Here is a 22,980-nt window from a genome sequence, read left to right on the forward strand (position 1 = left end):
AAAATTCAGTCTGTATAAAATGACTGCAGCAGTGCAGAAAGACTTTAGGAATCATTTTATCAGCAGTTCCCAATTCTGCTTCCACCCAGGCCACTAAGATGAAACAAACAAGGGAGAGAGAGACAATCTATAGTACTTGGGATTCATGAATCTCACAAGCAGATGCCTGTAATGGTAACGTGATTTGGGGCTTTATACACAAGGTCAGACTCAGTGGTGCTGCAGATATGTGACAGGTTAAAGGTTTTTGAGAAGCAAACACATTTTTTTGATTTAGCAGATTTGGCCTGATACAGCTTGATTTGTTCTTCAGATAAGCTGCAGATTCGTGGCACTGTTCCATGCATTTCACTTGGTCAAAATAATTCAGTTAGAAGTTCCGAGGAAGATTCTAATTTTCAATATATAATACATTTTTTAAGTTTTTTAACGTGTATTTAGAACTGGTAAATAAAGGGGGGGGTTACAAACTGAGGAATAGTTTAATCATTTCAGATGTGACTTTTGCCAAAACTAGCAGAACACAGATCTCAAACTTTTAGAACTGAAAAAGGACCTCAGAGAGCTAGCTAAGCCTCTCAGCACCTTTCAGATGAGGAGACTGAGGCCCAGAGAAGTGAGGAAGTGACAAGGCCAGAAGGACCCCGTCTCCGAATCCCAGTCTGGCCTTCATCCTTCCTTCCCAGTTAGCCGTTGCAGCACTCCTGGAAGGCAGCTAGCCTGGGGCGTGTTCCTCACTCCCCTCGTCCCCAGGACCTGTGCTTGTCCTGACCTCCCTGGAGAGAAGGCGCTTTTGTTCATCCGTGTGCCCAGGTGTCCATGCCTTCAGGGCACGTACCAGTGTATTTCACCGTCTTCACCAGAAATCCCAAAGGGTGGCAAGTGTAACCATGCCAGTAAAATCAGCTCTTACCTCCTCTTCCCACAACCCCCAGCATGTCCCACCAATAGCACAAAGGGGGTTCGAATGCCAACCCGTCTTTCCCTGCAGATACTGAGAATTTGTTCGCTGCCTCTCCTGCTCTCTGAATTTCTGCTCCTCACTAGTGTCTGTCTTTAAGGAGGGCTTTAGTTCTAAAGCAAAAGGCATTGTTTAAGAATGTGAGACCGAGGGGTCGAGTAGACTATCCTGGGAACTCTGCCAGTAGAGGAAAGGATAGGTACACATTAGGAAACAGACCACAATTCTTTGGGGTTTTTCTATGAGGAAAGCTATTTCCCATCCTCAGTCCTAAGAGAATAGACATGTGCAGGCTAACAGCTAACAGCCAGTTTAGTCTGAGGAATGCTGGTTATTATATTTCTGTCCCCTGCTTGACTGTGTCTGGGTCTTGTTTTATTACATAACAATTATAGTCAACCCTTCTTAACCCAGACCCCATTCATTTTATGATCAGTCTGAAAAGATTAGAAATAAAATTTATTATTGATAAAATAAGCAGATGACTGTGAATTGATTAATATTGTGAGATTGCAGGAGGAAGCTGTTTTAGTGACAAGAATATTGTCTAACATTGTGATGTATTTTAAGTGCCTGATAATTCAAGTGATTTCTAATTAGCATACACATTTATCACTCATTAATTCAGCAGATATTTATAGAGCACCTTCTGTGTGCACCAGAAGGTGCCAGCCAGGTGCTGTTCTGGGTACGAGGAGTAGATAAAGCAGTGAAGAAAACATCACAGTACCTCCGCCTTGGACAGGAGCTGGAGGTGAACAGACATAAAACACAGAGTGTGCCGGGTGGTGAAGATCGGGGATGGAGGCAAGGGGAGACGTTTCTGTTTTAAGTAGAGTGCTCTGGTCAAATAAGCAGATGACATTTGGGCAGAGATCTAAAGGGGGTGAGGGAGTAGCTGTGAGGACATCTGTGAGCAGAAAATTGAACGTCACTGAACAAGGAAGCCAGTTCAGCTGAAGAGAGATGGCCAAGCAGTAAAAAGTAAATATTAATAGTGACGATTTCTGATATACAGAATATGGTGATTTTTCTTTTCTTCTTTATTTCTATTTTCTGGGTTTTTTTGCAATGTCCTAATTCTTTGAATGTGAACTTATATAACATGATCACACTGATAGCTATATTTAATTTAGTACTTCTCAAAGTTTTCTTACTAAGTTGGGTATTTTACCTAAAGCATCTTAGAAATAATTTTCTATACCTTGTGGTTTTGTGCTGCTTTGTTTTGTTGGTGGACTTTTTTTTTCAGATGAAATTATCTTACAATTTGAATACTAAAAAGTAGAAAGTGATCTGATAACTTATAAATGGAGGAGGTGAAAAGAACTCAGAAAAGTCATCTGATTCTTAATCATAAGACAGGGTCTCACACGCCATTTTCAAAATAAAAATGTAGTATTTTTGAAAATTTTTTAAAAATTCATATTCACATTACTCAGTATTCTTTTTTCTGCATATTTGCCATAGAAATTCATGGCTTTATATTCTGCTTTATTCCCATTAGAAGCATTTTTCTGCTTTTACATATTCACCATAGTTTTTTTTTTTTAATGACCATAAAATATGACATAGTTATGGTGAAGTATACTTAATCTTTTCCCTATTGTATATTTAGTGTGAGACCTGTTTTTCACTAGGAGATAGTATATGTAAGTACTAGGCAATATCTACACAGGAGACCCAAAGTAAATGTTTGTTGAACTTGAATAGATAATGCTGAGCTGAGCATCTTGCCCTTAGTCTAAGGGACCAGTGCATCAGGAGAAGTAAGTCCTTAGGAGCAAGATTTTTGGTCACAGGGAGTACTCGGATGTTCTCACAGCTCTTAAAATGTATTTAGTATATTGCTCTCCAGAGCAGCGACACCGATTTCCAAGGTGCGTTGCGTTTTCTTTTCAAATCAGTTAGGCACACAGTACAATGGATTGCATTCTCTTAGAATTTTCTTACTGTCTTTTTCTCGAAAATAGCAAAGCCATCCCAAGAATCCAAATGACAAGCACCGTAGCAAAAAGTGCAAGGACCCGAAGCCCCGGGTGAAGAAGCTGAAGTACCACCAGTACATCCCGCCCGATCAGAAGGGGGAGAAGAGCGAGCCGCCCATGGACTCCAACTACGCCCGGCTGCTCCAGCAGCAGCAGCTCTTCCTGCAGCTGCAGATCCTCAGCCAGCAGCAGCAGCAGCACTACAACTACCAGACCATCCTGCCTGCGCCACTCAAGTACGGGCTGGGGTCGAGGCCGGCTCCTTAAAGCGGGGTGGACTGTGGTTGTTGATGAGGGACCATTAGTTGCTAAAGGTTGGATGTTGTGATTTACTTGTGCTCAGTGATTCTTTTCATTTTATTACCATCAAAGCTCACACAGTGTCTGAAGTCAGCACAGTGAGAATAGCCTCCCTTCCAGTCCATTTTTTGTCCTCCAGAATAGGTTCTGAACCTTTCAAGTTAGAAATGACTTTTCACAATTATTCATCCAGGAAAGATCTGCCTGTTCTTTACCTGAATAGTATTAGATGCTATGAGAAAAGCATAAAAAGTGTAAACCTGGTGGGCTTCCCTGGTGGCACAGTGGTTGAGAGTCCGTCTGCCGATGCAGTGGACACGGGTTCGTGTCCCGGTCCAGGAGGATCCTACATGCCGCGGAGTAGCAGGGCCCGTGAGCCATGGCTGCTGAGCCTGCGTGTCCAGAGCCTGTGCTCCGCAATGGGAGAGGCCACAACGGTGAGAGGCCCGCGTACCGCAAAAAAAAAAAAAAAAAAAGTGTAATCCTGGTATAAACAGTTTAAAAAAAAAAAAAGAAAAAAAGGACGGAGGAGCATAAAAGCTGGAGGCTGCAGTGGTCAGGGAAAGCTTTATGAAAAAGGCGGGATATTTACATGGGAAAGGGCCTGAACCTTGGGAAGGAGCCTTCCAAGCAAAGAGGAATGATCTGAGTGCAAGTATAGAGCAAACAATGCCTATTTATTACATGGTGAGGAAAAAAGGCCTGAATAAAGAATGTGGTTAGTTTTTAAGAAAAGAGGAAGACAGATTTGAGTAGAGCCAATGTCTAGAGGAACATGAAGTTGGGACGACTTTAATCTTGATACAGTGGATGTTTCAGAGGGCCACAGTGGCATGGTAAAATCAAAATGCATGAAAGAACAGTTTGACACCAGTACTGGAGGGGAGTCCGGACATAGGAAAACCAGTTAGAAACTCTGCGATAAAGTGGATGCAAGGAGTTGAAAGGGCACTGATAATGGGAAGGCAGGAACAGGTGACAGATGTTTCAAAAGACAGTAAAAGGTCTTGGTGAGCGATAACTGTGAAGAAGGAACACGTTTCCAAAGTTTGAGCCCAATCAGGAGGGACAGAAGGGAGTAAGTTCTGACGATTTCTGAGACTGAATTCATAGCAGGACATGCACAGCTAATTTTAATTATGTACTAGAGGAAATCTCTAGGTAACAAATCCTCAGTACACTTTTCTGGGAAACAGATAAAAATGCAAGGACTCTGTCCTTCATTTCATTCACTTTTCAGGAAAAAGGAATATTTACAGTCAACTCGAGAAAAGGAACTTTAGAAAAAGATCCAAAATCTCATGACAGGGAAAAATGATACTCTGTGATCCGTGCACTCAGCTTATGATTACATGATCTATAGAAGCTTTACTTCTGTTTTCCACACGTAGGCTGAGCACTGCTCCATGGAGAGCCCCTATTTTCTAGGAGTAGAAAAGGATTAAGACTTACTAAAAAGCTTCTCTTTAAGAAATATCTCCTCATACGCTAATAATTATCAATTCCCTTTTTCCTTGTAAGATACAAATATCTTGAGGAAGATTAGACCTATTAGTCATTCAGGCCTTCCTGTGAAGTACTTAAATCGAAAACACCAGGGCACAGAGATGAAGGAAGAAAGAATTTTTGTAGCATGTTATTATTTTAAGAGCAAGCAGGCCTGAGAGAGCTGTTGACATTGGAAGGGACCCAGGGAAGGCCAGAGAACTGGACGAGTATCAGAGACAAACCACCGCTGCTCTCAGCTTCATCCAGGACCCGGGGAGGCGGCCCCCACCGTCACCACCACTGGGCACCAGTGAGGATAACGGCAACGGTGGCTCCCGTGTAGGTGCCACTCTGGGTGCCTGAGCGTGTGCTCAGCATCCTCCTCACAGTGACCCTCAGAGGAGTTGATGTTATTCCTGACCCCGTTCCCAGATGAGGAAAATTAACTGCAAATCCCATAAAAGGTGGTGTCTGTCCATGAAATAGTCTTTTCTGTAATGCAAGAAATTGTCTGTATGGGGCCAACTTTGTAGATGGGAAGAAAACATCTGAGGTGTGAGGTACCTGAACTCTGAAGTTCTTTGTGTTTCCGTGAAGGCTTCAGTCCCCCTCTCCTCCTCAGACATTCCTGCCACTGAAGTAACCAAGCCTCCTGCCCCAGGAAGGCATCATCCAAAAAGCTCCAAGAACTAGGAGGAAGAAGGAGGCCTCATTTTTGTGTCTTATTGCACCAGCCAAAGAGGGAATGCCAGTTTTGTTTAATTTCCAGGTCCTAAAAATGGAGATGTTATTTTCTAACACATTGTTTCTTTTTACCGAAATTCCATACAAGAAACTGAATGTGGCAGTTCTCTAGTGCCGGCAGCGGTGGAATTTTACTGATAACACAGCCCTTTGGTATCTTGGAAGAAGCAAGAGCCTGAAGACATGGGGCCTTAGTCCCAGCGTGGCCACACGCTGACGGAAAGGAAGGGTCCTGGAGGGTCTCTGGACCTCGGGATCCTCAGCTGCACAGTGATCACATTCATCAGGCATCCATCCCCCTTTTTTCCCTCTGGTTGATTTGGGAAAAAAATAGACCAACTTATTTCAGTTATTTTAAAAGTTGAATTCAGCACTGTACTGTTAACCATAGTAACAAGTAGAGTATTGTAGAATCTCAACCAAAAAGACAGCATGAACAGAATAATTGATTTAAATCACGCATTCTCAAGGAGAGCCTATCATTCGCAAAGGAGCAAAAGTTCCTTGGAGGGAATTTTACACTTTTTATTTAATAAAGAATAGACCTACGTACATAGTATGTGGACAAAAGTGCAGTACATCTACGGTATTAAAATTTCATAGGGAGAGCGATTAGGGAAAAAACGTCTAAAAAGGCTTCTCGGGGGGACAGTAATGAATATAAGGCTGAGAAACAATGATTAAAATAAAATGTTTTTGTAATTCTAAAATAAGACTTAAACGTTGAATTTTTAGAAAGAATAGTGATACATTTTCAGATATTTGTCATTTCCTCCAAACTTCAAGAAACTTCATTTCGAATACTTCAAGTATTTAATTTCAGCAAAATGCAGTCAGGTTTAAAAAGACTCAAATGTATGTCAAGAATTAGCTGCTGACAAGGCCAGAACTGGCTTCAAACACAGGCTTCCTAAAACCCATCTGAGAAAGCTCACCCAGCCATGGGCCTCGCCCCACAGGCACCATGACCTACATCCCTATTTCAAAACATGGAATTCAGGGTCTCTTTGGCTGCAGTACCAAAGCTCACACTGACAGTAAAGCCCGAGGCGGCACTGGAATTGGCTGTACAGTATCAACCACCACGTGCACCTTTCTTTAATGAATATCAACCAGCCAGAAAAGGAAATGCCATTGTTGCCAGGAGTATTACAGTCGGAAGGGGTCGGGAGGACCTGGCTTTGACATGGAAAGGAGTTTCGGGAAATGAGTGCAACAGATTCACCAATATTTTTTAAATAAGCTTTTAAAAATGTAGTGTATGGTAGAGAAGTCCATAAATCATAAGTGAAAATGGATGCCAGGGCAAGCACACTCCTGTAACCACCTAAATCGAGAGACGGAGCCCCGTCCGTTCCATGACCACTACCTCGCATCCCCCCTGTAACCACCTAAATCAAGAAACGGAGCCCTGTCCGTTCCATGACCACTACCTCGCATCCCCCCTGTAACCACCTAAATCAAGAGACGGAGCCCTGTCCGTTCCATGACCACTACCTCGCATCCCGCCTGTAACCACCTAAATCAAGAAACGGAGCCCCTGTCCGTTCCATGACCACTACCTCGCATCCCCCGGCAGCGACGGTCCTGACTCCTATCCCATAGGTCAGTTCCACTCAACATTATGTTTGTGAGATGCATCTTTCCTGATGCAGACAGCAGCAGTTAATTTTTATTGGCTATTCTGTAATTCATACCTAATGAGGTTAAGCACTTGTTCACATATTTATCGACCATTTGGATCTACTTTCTTGTGATATGCTTGTTCACGATTTTCCCAGTTTCCCATTGGGCTTTTCTTTTTCTTACTAATTTGCAAGACTTCTGTGTGTATTCTAGATGAGGCTTTTGTCAGAAATACATATTACAAGATCTTCTCCCGGGGCTTGACTTTTCACCCTCTGAAAGATATCCTTTTTAGTGAGTACTTTTTGTGTCCTGTCTAAGAAATCTTTGCTTATCAAAGGCTACGAAGATATTATCCTAAGTTTTCTTCTCAAAGTTTGTTTTCCAATTCACATTTAGGTTTGGGGATGGTGTGAGGGTAGGGGTTGAGCCCTGTTCTGCTCTGTGTGAATATCCAGTTTAGCCTAATTAGCATTTATGAGAAGAACCACCACACTGCAGTGTCGCCTTTGTGATGACTTGAGGGTCCTTGTACTTGGGGGTCTGTTCCTGGATTCTCTAATCTCTCCCATTTGTCTATTGTTCTGTCCTTGCATCAGCATCACCATAAATTTTGATATCTGGTGGTATGATGCTTCCAGCTTTGCTTTTTTACTTCAAAGCTGTCATGGCCATTCTTGGTCCTTTGCATTTCCATATAAAGCTTTGAATCACCTTCTAAATTTCTACCAAGCAAGCAAACAACACACAAAACCTGCAGGGATTTTGACTGGGGTCTAATTTGACTGACTTCTCTACCATATTGAGTCTGCCAATCCATGACCGGGTATTTTTCTCTTCGTAAGTTAACAGATTGTTAGCAGGAGCAATGTCAATCCCAGAAATTATGTTATTAGAAACTCTAACTTTCTTTTTCTTTTGAAGGCCACTCAATGACAAGAATAACAACAGTGGGAATCCAGCTTTGAACAACACCACATCTAACACACCAAGACAGAATACATCTGCTCCTATGAGAAAGCCAGGGCCTCTGCCTTCTAGCTTGGATGACTTAAAGGTGATCATTGCAAGTGGGGTTTCTTCACCCATAAGTACCACAAAAATGTAAATGATTTGCCAGATTTGCCTAGCAGGTGTAGGTAGTTCCTAATAGATATTCACCTTTACCACCAATAGGATAACCTTTATAGAGGTACTTTCTTTCTACGTCCATTAAGTTTCCTTTAAAATGACCAGGAATAAATCTCCACTTATTGAGCAAACGCCATGTGCAAGCACCACACCACTCCTAACTCCAGAAGCAGATTTTTTTCTTCCCTATTCATTGCCAAGTTTGGGAGAAGCAGGAAAATGTAACAGTTAAGAACATGATCTCCAGGGCCATCCTTCCTGGGCTCTGCCCCCACTCAGCCTTCTGTTATCTGCGGTAGCTTGCACTAGCGATGCACCCTCTCCCCATCTGTAAAATGGGAATCATAATACCTGGACCTCATGTGAAGATTAACTGAAAGAGTAAAGCACTTCTGGCAGTGTAATTACTCAATAAATGTAACTGTTAGCATCATCATTTCTGGTAATAAATCTTTTGATATAGTAAAGGAATTACCCTCTAATAACCCTTGCTTTATCACTGGCCTTTCGAGTCCTTTAGGTCTACAGCTCTGTGTGTTTTTGTGTGTTAAAAAAAAGTAAAAGGAACTGTCCCACTTTCATATATGTAGTAATACGGAGATGTCTGACAGATGTAGGCACCTTTTCCATCTCAAAAGTGCACTGAAGTTTTGTGAGAAGGTCATAATACGAAAAAAGAGATCTTATTTGTTTGTACTTCAGGTGTCGGAGCTGAAGACAGAACTGAAGTTAAGGGGTCTTCCGGTGTCAGGCACCAAACTGGACCTCATTGAACGCCTGAAACCCTACCAGGAAATGAACAGCGGTGGTGCTGCTACCGGTGGCATCGTGGCCCTGTCAACATCTGCCATCGTCCCCAGTAACCCAGAAGTTACCATGGCCCTGCCAGTGACAACACTGCAGAACTCGGTGACCAGCTCAGGCTCCACTTTCAAGGGAGAGCTGCCATCCGCTGGATCCAGCAGCACAGCCCACGTGGACAGTGTTAGCTCCCCGCTGCCCATCTCACCCGCACCCTCTGAACAGTCCAGTCTCAGCGCCGAGGACGCAAGCGTGGCGGACACGTTCACCGAGATCATGACCATGATGTCCCCGTCGCAGTTCCTGTGCTCGTCGCCTCTGCGAGCCACGAGTACAGAGGACAGCCTCAGCCCCACCAGCAGCACGCTGTCCACCCTGGAGCTCGACGCGGCCGAGAAGGACCGCAAGCTCCAGGAGAAGGAGAAGCAGATCGAAGAGCTGAAGCGGAAACTGGAACAAGAGCAGAAGCTCGTGGAAGTTCTGAAGATGCAGCTGGAGGTGGAGAAACGAGGGCAGCAGCAGCGGCCACTGGAGCCCCCGCCCAGCACCCCGGCCCCTCCAGTCCCCAAGTCAGACCAGGCTCGGGGCGGCACCGCTCCCGCCGCCAAGGACGAGGCCCTGGTCCCCGACGGCCCCAGCCTAGTGGCCGGCCAGACCCTCGTTGCCAAAAAGGCCATAGTGATCAAGCAAGAGGTCCCCGTGGCCCCGGCCGAGCCACCAAGCCTCGTCCCGCAGTTTTACGTGAGTTCCCAGGGCCAGCCGCCCGCCGGGGTGGCTCAGCCACAGGCTTTACTGACCACGCACACCACGCAGCTGCTGCTCCCTGTGTCCATCCAGGGCTCCGGTGTCACCTCAGTGCAGCTCCCAGTAGGCAGCCTCAAACTCCAGGTGTGAAGTGTGTCTTCTAACTCCTTTGCCTTACAGTTTGCATGGACCAGGAATTGCTTATGGAGATTCCAGAGCTGAGCTGCTTCCTAAGTGCAGCCAAGTCAGGCTTCACGGTTGCAGGAAACGTGTGCACGTGTTGGGGGTTATTCACAAACGCAAACAGCTAGCGCTGTTTTTATATAGTGAAAACACACAAGGGGTGCTTTTCCCTTTCTGCTGCCTTTCGCCCCTAGCACAGTATTATTCTGTGTAGACGTTTTAAAATACCGGTGGCATTCTCATAACGATGACAGCTACCGTCCTGAGTGCTTTCTGTGTTCTAGGCACAGCACCAGATACTTCAGATGGCATGCTTCCTTTAATCCTCCCTTCTCCCAGGAGACCCAAGTGAGAAAGCCCCCTTCTAGAAAGGAAACCGAGGGCCTCAGAGGTTTAATAAGTTGTCCAAGGTCAGAGCTGGCACTCCAGCCGAGGCCTCGGACTGCAGAGCTCTTGCTCTCATGCCCACTCCCGTGCTCTGCCTCCTAAATGGAGTTCTTAAAAGCCACCGCTGAGGTGAAGATGCCTAAACTAAGGAGAATGCGACCACAGATTCAGGAGTGAGGCTGGTGTTGAGAAACGATGAAGCACTGGTGAGCATGAAGTTGACTTTTATGCCAGCGTTGCCTGCAGCCGTTTCTGTGCAACTCGATTATGGAAGGTTTTCTTAAACAAAATGTGGGCCACGGTACACAGAAACCATTTGGAGTCCTGCTTCTCTACCCTGACCACCCAGAGAGGAGCAGTCTTGTACCCCCGCCTCCCCGGGGTTAGGAGGCCTGACCCAAGGGCCCTCGGCACGTTCTGAAGTCCTAACTCCCCTGTTTCATCTTTAGAGTGTCTGAAACTGAAAGTCTGCTCTGTGATACAGCTTTCCTAAACATTTGTTTTCCTGTCCAGCTCTTCCATTAGAGTTGATGTTCGAGGAACAGGAATTACGTTTTATTCTGGGCCTGTGAGCGCCCAGCCCGTGGCTGGCTCTCCCATAGGGAGCACATATTGCAGCTTAAAAGCAGGAATTTGCACAGTCAGGCCTCACAAATTTCCTTGCTGCTATTAAAATTATTATTATAACACCTGACCTATTTATTATGTGTAGAGCTGCTATAGGTTCTTTTGACTTCAGTCATCTATTTTCCCCAAATTTTCAAATGAAAATCTTAGCCACTTAGGAAACAGTAAGAGCATGGAAATAACTGGTCTGGTGTTTAACTCTCTGGTTTCAAACGAAGGTTCAAATTTATGTGCCAGTGAATTGGAGTGTGTATCTATAAACATTTTATCTTATTTTTTTTTTAGATGTGATCCCCAAGTGACCAGTTACTCCACATCTAAACTCTTCATTCTAACCTTGATTTTGACAATTCATTTGATTTTTTTTTTTTTTTCCCTCCTAGACTCCACCACAAACAGGCATCCAGGCTCAGACTCAGATAGCAACTGCCACCTTGTCCTCAGGCCTGGCCCAGGCTGCACCTCAGAAACAAGACACTTTCACGCCACATGTGCTCAGTCAACCTCAGCAAGTCAGAAAGGTTGGTGAATGCTAATAAGTGACAGACTGTTGCTGATTTTTGTACTATCATCCGCCGAACGTTCAACAAGCATCTTTATCGGAGCCTCCTCCGTGGGAAGCTCCTGTTTGTTCTTTTCTGTGATCCGTCTCCCACCGGGTTAGCTTTGGGTCAGATGCCATTTGGCTGCAGAAAGAGTTCTTTATTACTAAAAGATAGCTCATCTTAACAGTTAAGCCCCTTTTCCAAGAAAAGTTTCAAAACTATTTTTTCAATCCTCATATATAGAATTTTCTAGGTTTTAAATTTTCTTTTCAAAGTAATCATTTTGTGGGGGGAAGAAAAGTGCCCTGGGAAAAGGTATTTGAAGGTGAAAAAGACACTTGTTGAAATGTTTATCTTGAGTGAGATCTTTACATATTTTTAAGAGTTTGCCCTCTCAGGGATTAAGAGCCAGGTGGCCTAGGTCTGGCTGGCATTCTGGCTCGCCACTTCCTCTGTGTTGTGCCTTATGCAGGATTCATGTACCGTCTGAGTGTCATTGTCCCCATCTTTAAAATGGTGGTGCTGATCTAGGGCTCACTGTCCTCTACAGGACTTCTACTAAGAGTTCTGCTGAAGAGCCCCAAAAGCCACCCAGACTCCCTCTTATCCAGTAGGTGGAGCTATGTGCCCATCTCCTCGCCAGAAAAATCTTAAGGCCTCAAAAGTAGATCTTACTGTTTTAATCCTTGAGAATGATTAATCCCAGAGTTTTAATCTTCAGTGTAAAAGAACCCCGATAATGAGGTACACCTGTAGATATGCCCCAGGCTGGCGTGAACTCTCTGGGCTAAGGCAGAAACAACTTGAGGAACAGACAGAAATGGCCTCTTGGGACAGCGACAGTCATGTTAACACACATGCTCTCTTGGAATCTCCTCTGAGGAGTGCAGTGAGCAAGGAGTTAGAGGTGGGCCCAAAAATAACAGTTTAGTAAGAAACTTAGTGAATATTCAAATGGTAAGACAGTTTTCTTTGAGGGAGGAGAGAGAAAAACAACATATAGATGGATAAATAAGAAGAATATAGTTATAGAGCTTATCACCCAGAGAAGTTGTACTGTTTGGAGGGATACACACACACACACACACACACACACACACACACACACACTTTCATGCTTAAGGAATACTTACACACATTTACAGTAAAAATATATAGGTTAAGTTTTTCTCTTTCAGAATACTAGTAGTATAAAGTATATTAAAATTTTTATGAGCAAACCAGTTCTGGGAAACACAGTTACAGAATCAACATTATGGCCATACATTTGCAACAGGCCCTAAAACCTTTGGCTCTTGATGGGAGCTAAACAACACACTTTGTAATTCCACAGGAAGAAGTTCTCACCTCTGCCTGACAAAGCGGAAAACCGCTTCTCAGAAGGGGGCAGATTTTAAATGAGGCCTTGCAAGGATTAGGAGAAATTTTCAGAAAAGTGGAAAATTGAGTGTGGCCACAGCACGTGTGGCCTTTCAGTTAGGATGGAAAAGGGGCCAGGTAGTGAGAAGGTTGACATGCCAGCCAAAGAGGAGGATTTTACCCCAAAAAAGAAGAGCCAGTGAGTGTAGGAGGGACTCGATTGCGTGTGTGTGTGTGTGTGTGTTGAGACTGTCGTCATGGCAGAGGGCTGACAGGCAGGTGGGCGCAGGTAGACAGCAGTGGCACTTTTCCAGTGATGGCTAGTGAGGACCTGGATCAGGACAGCAGACCACAGGTCCCGACCCAGGAGGTGTGTCTGAGACGTGTGAGCGCTGAGGGCTCCCTTTACCTAAGTTTCAAAAATAAATAAAGGCAAAACCAAGAATTATTTTTGCGCAGAGGCTGGGGGGCAGTGGGAAGAAAGGGGAAAGTTTAATATGGAACATATTAGCTTTGAGACGTCCCAAATGTGTGTTTGTAAATGTTACAAGTGTGGCTTTGGCGCCTGGGAGCAAAGCTGGAAGAGAGAGGGGGGCTTGGCAGCTATGAGCCAAAGAGCCCTGAGAGCAAATGAGGAGAATCATACTGAGCTTGCCCACAGCGCACTGTCCCCGCTGCTGTCCACGACAGAGACCACTGACGCTAGGGAATCGCGGCCTGTGGGCCACACCCAGCCCCGCCCGTGTCTGTAGGTGGAGCTGTCCTGAGCCACCCATGCTCACTCTCATCCGGGCTGTGTCGGGGCCGCAGGGCAGGGCAAGCAGTTACAGCAGCTGCTGCACAGCGCCCGGCCCTAAACTATATGCTCCGTGGCTTTCACAGAAAACATTTGCCAACCCCTGTTCTATTTTTTTTTTTGGCTGCACTTGGGCTCTAGAGCGCAGGCTTCAGTAGTTGTGGCGCACGGGCTTAGTGGCTCCGCGGCATGTGGGATCTTCCCAGACCAGGGCTTGAACCCATGTCCCCTGTATTGGCAGGCAGATTCTTAACCTCTGCACCACCAGGGAAGTCCCGAACCCCTGTTCTAAAATGTGGTTTTCTTTATTAGGAAGAGCAGAAGAACAAATTGATGGGCAAATATTTATTCATTACAGGTTTTCACAAACTCAGCATCCAATACAGTTCTTCCGTATCAGAGACCACCCGCTCCAGCGGTGCAGCAGCCCTTTATCAACAAGACAAACAGCAGCATTCTTCAACCCAGAAGCACGCCACTTCCATCCCTGCAGAACGGCCCCAACCCTCCCAACAAGGTAACCCAGCCCACGGGGCAGCGGTGCCAGCACGTACAGGGCGCGGGTTCAGCCCAGAGTCCCAGGCTTCAGGCCTGGACGGCCGAGTGTCGGCATTAACGGGGGGAAGCAGCCGAAAGGCCCGGGATAGGACTTGTTCCGGGGCAGCTTAGCCGTCAGCACAGTGGGGGCGCCTCAGCCTCACCCCCCAGGATCCCCGGGGGGCCAGCCTGCCGCCGGGCTGACTCTCCTCCTTTGTCTGCCGCAGCCCGGCTCGCCCCCTCCGCCCCAGCAGTTTGCGGTCCAGCACTCTCTGTTTGGGAGCCCGGTCCCCAAGACGAAAGACCCTCCCCGCTACGAGGAAGCCATCAAGCAGACGCGCAGTGCCCAGTCTTCCCTTCCAGAGGTAAGGAGGCCGCAGCTCTGATGGGGTGGGTCCTCTTCAGCTTGAAGCCCCGGTCTAAGATGGACTTGCCTCAAGAGAGACAAGTTTCATGACTAGTAGCCTTGCTTGCCTTTTAAGTGCTATTTAAAATCAAAACATCATTCACTTTGGAGACTCCCAGCGGTTTTCAGCAGCCATATAACCTGCAGTTCCTGTTTACTCAGAATTTCCGTGTTTGTCTTTAGCTAACTTCTCCTGGGGGCCAGAGGCGGGTTGTGTTAGGGATAGATGCGTGTATGTGTGACCAGGGCACGTATTTTATACAGGACCCTTTTCTGAAGCCACCATTTGTCAGGCCAGCATCAAACTGACCCTCTCCTGGCCAGATGGCCTTCCAGACTGCCCATCACCCTCTGCTCCAGCAGGCAGGCTCACGCAAGCAACTCTGCTCATATCTTGAGCAGATGCACTTTGGAAGGGACAGACTGAGGCCCTCCCGGCCCCGCCATGTACTGATTCCCGCCTCGTAACCGTGCGTCTCTCTCCTCTGAGCCTGCCTTGTTGCTTTGATAAAATAGGAGCCGCACCTATTCCAGAGATGGAAAAAGATAGATAGAGCTCCTGCTTATAAAAGCACCTGGCCTCCGGTGGGCGCCGAGAAGGACAGTCTCATCAGACCTTACCCTGAACGCTCCTCCTGGGCTCGCTGCCTATTTAAAGCTTAAAACTCACCTCACTTTCAAGAAAGAACCTGAGGATGCAGGGAGTGAACCTGATGCCACTGCACAGGTGCTGACAGTGGAGGGAGAGGTGTGCTGATCAGAGGTAGACCTTCTGCTCTCACAGCCACAGCAGATGCACCGGTAGAGTTGTGCTGCTTCCCTCGCTCCCACAGTCTCCATGCAACTCCCTGGGGCCTCCTCCTGCAGGGGGGTGTGCGGAGCCAAGGACTCAGCACTTCCTGCGCAAGCGGCAGCCGTGGCCACCTTGACCTATGTGGTCGCCCCAGTGAGCAGCTGCAGACACTGCTCCATGGCGGCCAGAGTGCCTGGTGTGGCACACTCACACAGGGCACGCAGGGTGCCCGGCAGACTGCCTCCTCGAGGAAGCAGACAGTTTCCACGTGCTTCTTCGCATCCACTTACTGCCGAAGGAAGGTGACTAACTGTAAAATGTTCCTTCAGTTCCAGACTCAGCCAGGGCCCCTATATGTGAGGAAAAGCCACATTTCAGAAACTAGGTTTAGATATTTGCAAAAAGAAGTGAAACAAATGGTGCTGGCCTAGGCTGTGCTCCCCTTGGTCCATCCAGAAGGAACATATCTTCAAGAAAATCCTTCCAAATCTGACTCTCAACGTATAGGTTACTCTGTACCATTTCCTTCACCAGTGTGACAACAACAGAGAATCATCCTCTCACCATAACCTGAGAGAGCTGATTGGAATCCCTGCCCTTTGTCTGTCTCTGGTTCATGCATCTAGACTGAGGGAGTCAAGTTCTGTTCGGATGGGGAGCTAGCTGTGGTTCCTCTTCATATACCACTGAGCATCAAAGTCCAGGGATTCTGAGGTTTTTAAAATACATTTACTCGGACTTCCAATTCCACTACTGGCTAATAAGTAAGGCCCTACCAGTTCAGTCTTCGCACAGATAACAGCTCTAAAGTCTGGTTATAACACAAAAAGCAGTCCTGTGAAGTCATTGAAGAGTGACTAGAAAGAGTCATATTCTGATGAGGAGTCTGCACTGAGGGGAGGGAGTTAGAGGGCATGAGTTCCCTCTTCCTGCTGCTTTTACTCTGGGGTCAAGCTAAGTGGTGAGGTTACTGGTAGAAAAACCACAGCCTTTATGCCTTGGGAAACCAGAGGACCGGTTCCTTGCCTTCTGGGTTGCTCTCAACTGAGAGAGGAGATGCCCAGATTCTGTCTGCCCACATCTCTGGCTGACCCCTAAGCCACATAGGTAGGGAGTAGAGTCGTAGCAGATCAGCTAAAGACAAAAGATCTGACCTGAGATTGGAACTTCTGCCCAAGAAACATTTTGAGGTTCAAGTCCAACCCAAGTTAACTGCCTACTAAAACAAAAGAAACCATTCATCTGAGAAAAATGACAGAATACAGTCTCCACGATTTGATATCCACGACAGCCGTTCATAAGTCGGCAATGTACAAAGAATCAGGAAAATGGGACCCTTTCTCAAGGGAAAAAGGCAATCAGCTAAGACCAACCCCCAGCTGATTTGAATGTTAGAATTTGCACACAAAATTTTAAAACAACTATTATAACTATCAATAATGTAAAAGAAAATATACCTGTAATGAAGGAAAAGATATAAAGAACGTAAGCAGATATAGAAATGCTTTTTTTTAATGAATGGAAATTCTAAAACTGAAAATTACAGTGTCTGAAATGAAAAAAATTATAGATCTTAGCAGAATGGAGATGGCAGAGGTAAAAAAGTGAACTTGAAGAAAGATCAATAGAATTTATCCAATCTGAATAACAGAGGAAAAAAAAAAAGATTTTAACTCATTACTGACCGTGGGATTTTTGCAGAAATTAATGCCTGTGGCTGGCAGTTTTTATTTTGGCCGGCCAAAAATTAATTCTGTTATTTCACTACCACTTCGTGGGGTATTACATTCAGTATTTACACCTGACACACTGTAAAGGCTTCTAATTTTCATGAAATGTTGTCTTCAATCCACTCTTCTGTAGAAGCAAAGGAGCATTCTCCAGCACCATGAGTTTCATTTTCACTTTCCATATCAGTATCCATCACTAAGGGTTTTTGTCTTTTTGTTGGTCTAACAGTCACAGCATCTGAATCAGAACTATATTCTGAAGTACTATCAGAACTTCTGAGACACTAGTATATATGTCGCTCAGACAATCAGAGAAAGTATATGCATAAAATTCACTGAAAGACTCTTCACTCAAAATTTCGCGATGCGTCACTTTTGAAAATTTTACGTTTATAATAGACACAAGGTTGGAACAAAACCTAACAGAGGAAGAAATGTGAATGATAAGGACAATCGTAAGTTGTATAATGAACCCTTGATCAATTTTAAGCTCTAACAACTTCGCACAGTGATATTAATTGTATCACTCTCTAAAAATGTATTAATACGTCTCCAGTCAATAATGTTCGGGTAACAAAAGACGTATTAATACATCTCCGGTCAATAATGTGTTAAAAAAGGTGAACAGAGCCTCAGAGACCTGTTATTTAACATCGAACAGTCTAACATGGGTATGATAGGAGTCCCAGGAGACAAGAGAAAGGAATGAGGCAGGTAAAATATTTTAAGAAATACTGGTCAAATTTTTTACAAATATGATGAAAGACAAGTTTACAGCTTTGAGATGCTCAATGAACACCAAATGGGATAAACAGAAGGCCTCATCATATCCCAGTCAAATTGCTGGAAGCCAAATTTAAAGACCAAATCTTGAAAGCATCAAGAGCAAAGCAGTACAATACACACAGGGTAACAACTACCGTTGACCCTTTAACAACCACCTTTGACCCTTGAACAACACGGTTTAAACTGCACAGGTCCATTATACACAGATTTGTTTCAATAAATACATAGTACAGTACTATACAATCTGTGGTTGGCTGGAACCATGGATATGGAGGGCCAACTATAAAGTTACACATGGCGCTTCCCTGGTGGCACAGTGGTTAAGAATCCTCCTGCCAATGCAGGGGACACAGGTTCGAGCCCTGGTCCAGGAAGATCCCATATGCCACGGAGCAACTAAGCCTGTGCGCCACAACTACTGAGCCTGCGCTCTAGGGCCCACGCACTGCAACTACTGAGCCCGCGCACCTAGAACCCGTGCTCTGCAACAAGAGAAGCCACCGCAGTGAGAAGCCCACGCACCACAACGAAGAGTAGCCCCCACTCGCCACGACTAGAGAAAGCCCACGTGCAGCAACGAAGACCCAACACAGCCAAAAATAAATTTTAAACAATAAAAGAAATAAATTTTAAAAAATTAAGTTATACACAGATTTTCAACTGCTTGAGGGTGGTGGGCAGTGCCCCTAACCCTCATGTTGTTCAAGGGTCAACTGTATTTGATTTATGGCTGACTTTCCATCAGAAACTATGGAAGCATGAAAAGAATGGAACAACATCTTTAAAGTTCTTGTGGGGGGCTGGGGGTGGGGCCACTGTCAACCCACAATTCTATATCAAGTAAAAATATCCTTTAAGAATGAAAGTGAACTAGAGAGAATTTCAGGTAAGGAGAAATTAAGAATTCATTACTAGAAAACCTGCATTATAAGAAATGACACTGTCTTGAGGGGCTTATAAAATATATAGCTATAATACTTAAAATAACTAATAAAGGGGCTTCCCTGGTGGCGCAGTGGTTGAGAGTCCGCCTGCCGATGCAGGGGACACAGGTTCGTGCCCCAGTCCGGGAGGATCCCACAAGCCGTGGAGCAGCTGGGCCCGTGAGCCATGGCCACTGGGCCTGCACGTCCGGAGCCTGTGCTCCGCAACGGGAGAGGCCACAACAGTGAGAGGCCCGCGTACCGCAAAAAAAAAAAAGAAAAAAAAAGATACATCTGCAAATTCTTTGACATCCCTCCCTGGGCTGAACTTAGTGACTTGCTTCTAACATATAGAATTGGCAGAAGAGATGGTGTGTGGCTTCTGAAACTAGGTCATAAAAGCGACCCCGCTTGCGCTCTCTTGGACTGCTGGCTGTGGGGAGCATGCCGTGTGGACCGTTCAGCAGTGCTCTGCAGAGGCCCATGTGAAGAGGAACTGAGGCCTCCCATCAACCACCACCACCTTGTCAGTCATGAAGTGAGTCACCTTTACAAGGACATTCTCCAGCCTTGAGATGGCTGTAGCCCAGCCAGCATCTTGACTACCACATCCTATAAGACCCCACGCCAGAACTGTCCATCTAAACCATTCCTAAATTCCTGACCCTCAGAAACTGTGAGAGAAAATCACTGTTTAGTGTTTTAAGCCACTAAGTTTTTTTGGACTAATTTGTAATACAGCAATAGATAACTAATATATGCATCTGCAAGAGGCATACTTTAAATACAAAGACACAGGTTGAAAGTAAGTGATTGGAAAAAGATATACCATGCAAACAGTATGCATGAGAATTTCTGGAGTAAGCAGAAGATGGGAACAGACATTTCATCAAAGAAGATACACAGATGACAAGTAAGCACATGAAAAGATGCTCAACATCATTACTCATTAGGGAAATGCATATTAAAACCACAATGCAATACCACTACTCACCTGTTAGATGTCTAAAATTAAAATGACTGACCATACCAAGTGTTGACGAGAATGCAGAACAACTGGAAATATCCATTGCTGTGGAAATATAAAACAATATGATCACTTTGGAAAACAGCCATCTCTTAAGAAAGTTGAACATACACCTGCCCTATGATTGTGGCATCCCATTCCTGAATATTTACCCAAGAGAAAAGAAAGCGTGTGTCTATACAAAGACTTGTACACAAATGTTCACAGCAACTTTATTTGTAATAGCCAAAAAATACCAACAATCCAAACAAACTGTGATATTTCCATACAATGGAATACTTCTCAGCAAGAAAAAGGAGTGAACTGTTCCTCAGCTGTACTCTACAGCATGGTTAAATCTCAAATTTATTATGTTGAATGCAAGAAGCCTCCTCTACCCTCCCCCTGCTAAAGAAAGTACATACTGTATGACTCCATTTATATAAAACTCTAGAAGACGTAAATTCATCTGTAATCAAGGAAAGCAGATCACTGGGTTGCCTGGGGATGAAAGGAGCATTGCAAAAGAGCATGAGGAAACTTTTGGGGAAACGGATGTGTTCATTATCTTGATTGTGTTGATAGTTTTGTCGATGTATACATGTGTCAAAACTTATCAAATTGTATACTTTTGTAGTTTTTTGTAGGTCAGGTAACTCAATAAAGCTGAAAAAATATAGTATGAGCACCTTTATACATACCTTATATTTTTACATAAATGCAAATGAATAAGACATTTTTAAAAGAAAGTGTCAGAGGCCTCTCAAAATGCAGCCAGTGACAGAAAATAAGTGTATAAGTCGGCTGAGCTGGGTAAAAAAAAATCTTAGACTTTTACAATTTTTTCACCCCATTCTCACTCTGTCAACTTACCAGCTGCGACACATTGAGAAAATGGTGTAATGTCTCAGGTGACCTCAGCGTTTTCAAAATTATCAAATGATAGATTAGGCTAGATGTTCTGTAAGGTCCGTAAGTGCTCCCAGTTGTCTAATGCTTCCAGGTTTGTACGAAAGAAAGCTAACGTATATTCTCCTTTGTTGTAGATTTCCAATGCACACAGTCAGCAGATGGACGACCTCTTTGACATTCTCATTAAAAGCGGAGGTGGGTCAAAGTCACATCAGACCCCATAGGGGTCTTATCACAGGTTTATGAAAGTTTTCCTCTAGCGCTCACAGCGTATCTGAGTAGTGAGAAACATATTCTTCTAATTCTACCTCAGTTTACTCTTTTAAATCTGTTAAATTTAGGTGATTAAAATGAAGGAAAAGCCATTGTTTCACTATAACACAGTAATTTAATAGACTTAGCAATAGATGTATGCCTGTTGATAGACTACCTCAAAATAGCTCAGGAGAACCAGATTTAAAGACCACATTGAAAAACTTCAAAATTACTCCACGTAAATGTTGTTGTGATGGGATAAAAATTCATTGTGCATTAGTTTCATAAAACCTAGTTACCTAGCTTGGGCTCTAGTAACTTTCTTAAAATTCAAAGGCAAGCACTTTCTACATATGATTGAAAATCTTAGATTTTTACAATTTGTCATCTTAAAAAGGGATAAGGGACATTAACCACACAAAAAAAATCAAGGATCTCTCTGCCTCAGCTTATTATCTTTAAAAATAAGTATAAAATCAGTATTTCAAAGCTTCAGATGCTATTTTGGAATATTTTTAAAGTATTCTCAAATTACCTTGGTGAAAGAGTTTTATTCAGGTTTTTAAACCTGAATAACTGATCAAAATAAGTGATCAAAATTTCTCCATTCATAGCAGGTTCTATTTGATTTTGAGGTTAATGATTTTGTCGTAATGTTTGACAAACACAGAAAATTCTTCATATTTGACTATAGATCTACATGTGCAAATAGCATTTTCTTTTTAAACTCATGATGTATATCTAAACTATGGAAATTAAAGAAATAGATATACCATGGCCTGAATTTAAGGTTAAAAACAATAATAAAATGCTTTTTGCCAAATCTGGCGAAAATACTTTTGGAAATGATTAAAAAGAATAATGTTTACAGCCTAAACTTGGAAATTAAAATATGACAAAGTCACAGTAACAAAATAACAATTGAGTTATTTTCTAAAAGGGATGATTTTTTATGGCAAAGTATCCAATGAGTATATTATTTTATCTTATTGTATACTAACTAATACCAGTAATAATGAGAACAGAAATTTAAATAGTTGATTGTAAAACTAATTATTTAGATTGCACTTTCAGCTTTCAGAACAATTCTAGAGGTGACAACAGGTAATGAAGAGCAGCATAACTGTCCTAAACACAGGCAGTGCCCACAGTGTACAGTTCACATATAGCAATCAGGTTGTAAGTTCTTTCTCTCACTTATTTATGCATCCCAATCACTGAATTGTAAGAGCGATTATTAAATACGTTTCCTAGTGTATCTGCATATAAATGAAACCAAATACTCACAAGAAAGTGGAAAGGATATTTTATTCAAATATATGTAGCTAAGTGAACACTGGTATCTATAGCAGATGGTCCGTTAATTTGCTACTTGATCTGGCAAGGAATAACACGTAATTAATGCTTATTAAGACATTTACCAAATCCTCAAGATTTTATATGAACTCAGAAAATGAGACAAAAGAAAAATAAGGTAATCCACCTCATCTTGGAAAAGATGTGTTAGCTTTAACTCAGAAATGACATGAGAACATTGTATCTTTTAAGGACTTTATATAGAATGTAAATGGCTAAATTCAGCACACAGTTCAACTATAATGATAAAAAAAGAATATAATTAGAGCTTTCATAATATTAAGGGTGTACTTTATGCCTGTACAAACTCAGGGTATCCACTTTGACATTCACTGTAAGGGTGGTGTGCCGCTGTAATAGCAGATTCAAGGTAGAGGGTAAGACAGGAGCCTGTCTTCAGCCTGGAATGACTGAGAATAAGAAAAGGATCAAATAATCTAAAACCATCGGTTCCCACCTGGTGGTAGAGACTGCTTTTAACGCTTACTCTTACTAAAAAGAATGGAAAGCATATCAGAATGTTATCAGCTTAAATGTTTTATCTATTTAACTAAAATATCCATCATCCTAAAGGTTATTATCTAGGACTGTACCTG

General features: G+C 43.7%; 1 protein-coding gene and 1 long non-coding RNA gene across 8 annotated transcripts in view; one reads left to right on the forward strand and one right to left on the reverse strand.

The window, feature by feature from the left end:
• Positions 1 to 22,980, forward strand: part of MRTFB (myocardin related transcription factor B) — a 201,152-nt gene that overhangs the window by 172,322 nt on the left and 5,850 nt on the right. For 5 of the 6 annotated variants that reach the window (XM_060031768.1, XM_060031773.1, XM_060031769.1 and 2 more), the window contains 7 exons: positions 2,935 to 3,185; positions 8,032 to 8,164; positions 8,941 to 9,927; positions 11,364 to 11,501; positions 14,039 to 14,197; positions 14,445 to 14,582; positions 20,908 to 20,968. In XM_060031768.1, coding sequence (XP_059887751.1) covers positions 2,935 to 3,185; positions 8,032 to 8,164; positions 8,941 to 9,927; positions 11,364 to 11,501; positions 14,039 to 14,197; positions 14,445 to 14,582; positions 20,908 to 20,968 — 1,867 coding nt within the window. The remainder of the gene's footprint in view (positions 1 to 2,934; positions 3,186 to 8,031; positions 8,165 to 8,940; positions 9,928 to 11,363; positions 11,502 to 14,038; positions 14,198 to 14,444; positions 14,583 to 20,907; positions 20,969 to 22,980) is intronic. The other variant, XM_060031772.1, reaches the window with a different exon arrangement.
• LOC132438018 (uncharacterized) overlaps positions 1 to 22,980 on the reverse strand; it is a 93,400-nt gene that overhangs the window by 32,723 nt on the left and 37,697 nt on the right. The window contains exons 3-4 of one of the 2 annotated variants that reach the window (XR_009522138.1): positions 19,850 to 19,927; positions 16,537 to 17,565 (exon numbers count right to left, since the gene is read on the reverse strand). This is a non-coding gene — a long non-coding RNA (uncharacterized lncRNA). Of the gene's footprint in view, positions 1 to 16,536; positions 17,566 to 19,849; positions 19,928 to 22,980 lie in introns of those variants that run through there. The other variant, XR_009522137.1, reaches the window with a different exon arrangement.

This window comes from Delphinus delphis, chromosome 15 (genome assembly GCF_949987515.2).
Source record: "Delphinus delphis chromosome 15, mDelDel1.2, whole genome shotgun sequence".
Classification (NCBI taxonomy): Eukaryota; Metazoa; Chordata; class Mammalia; order Artiodactyla; family Delphinidae; genus Delphinus; species Delphinus delphis.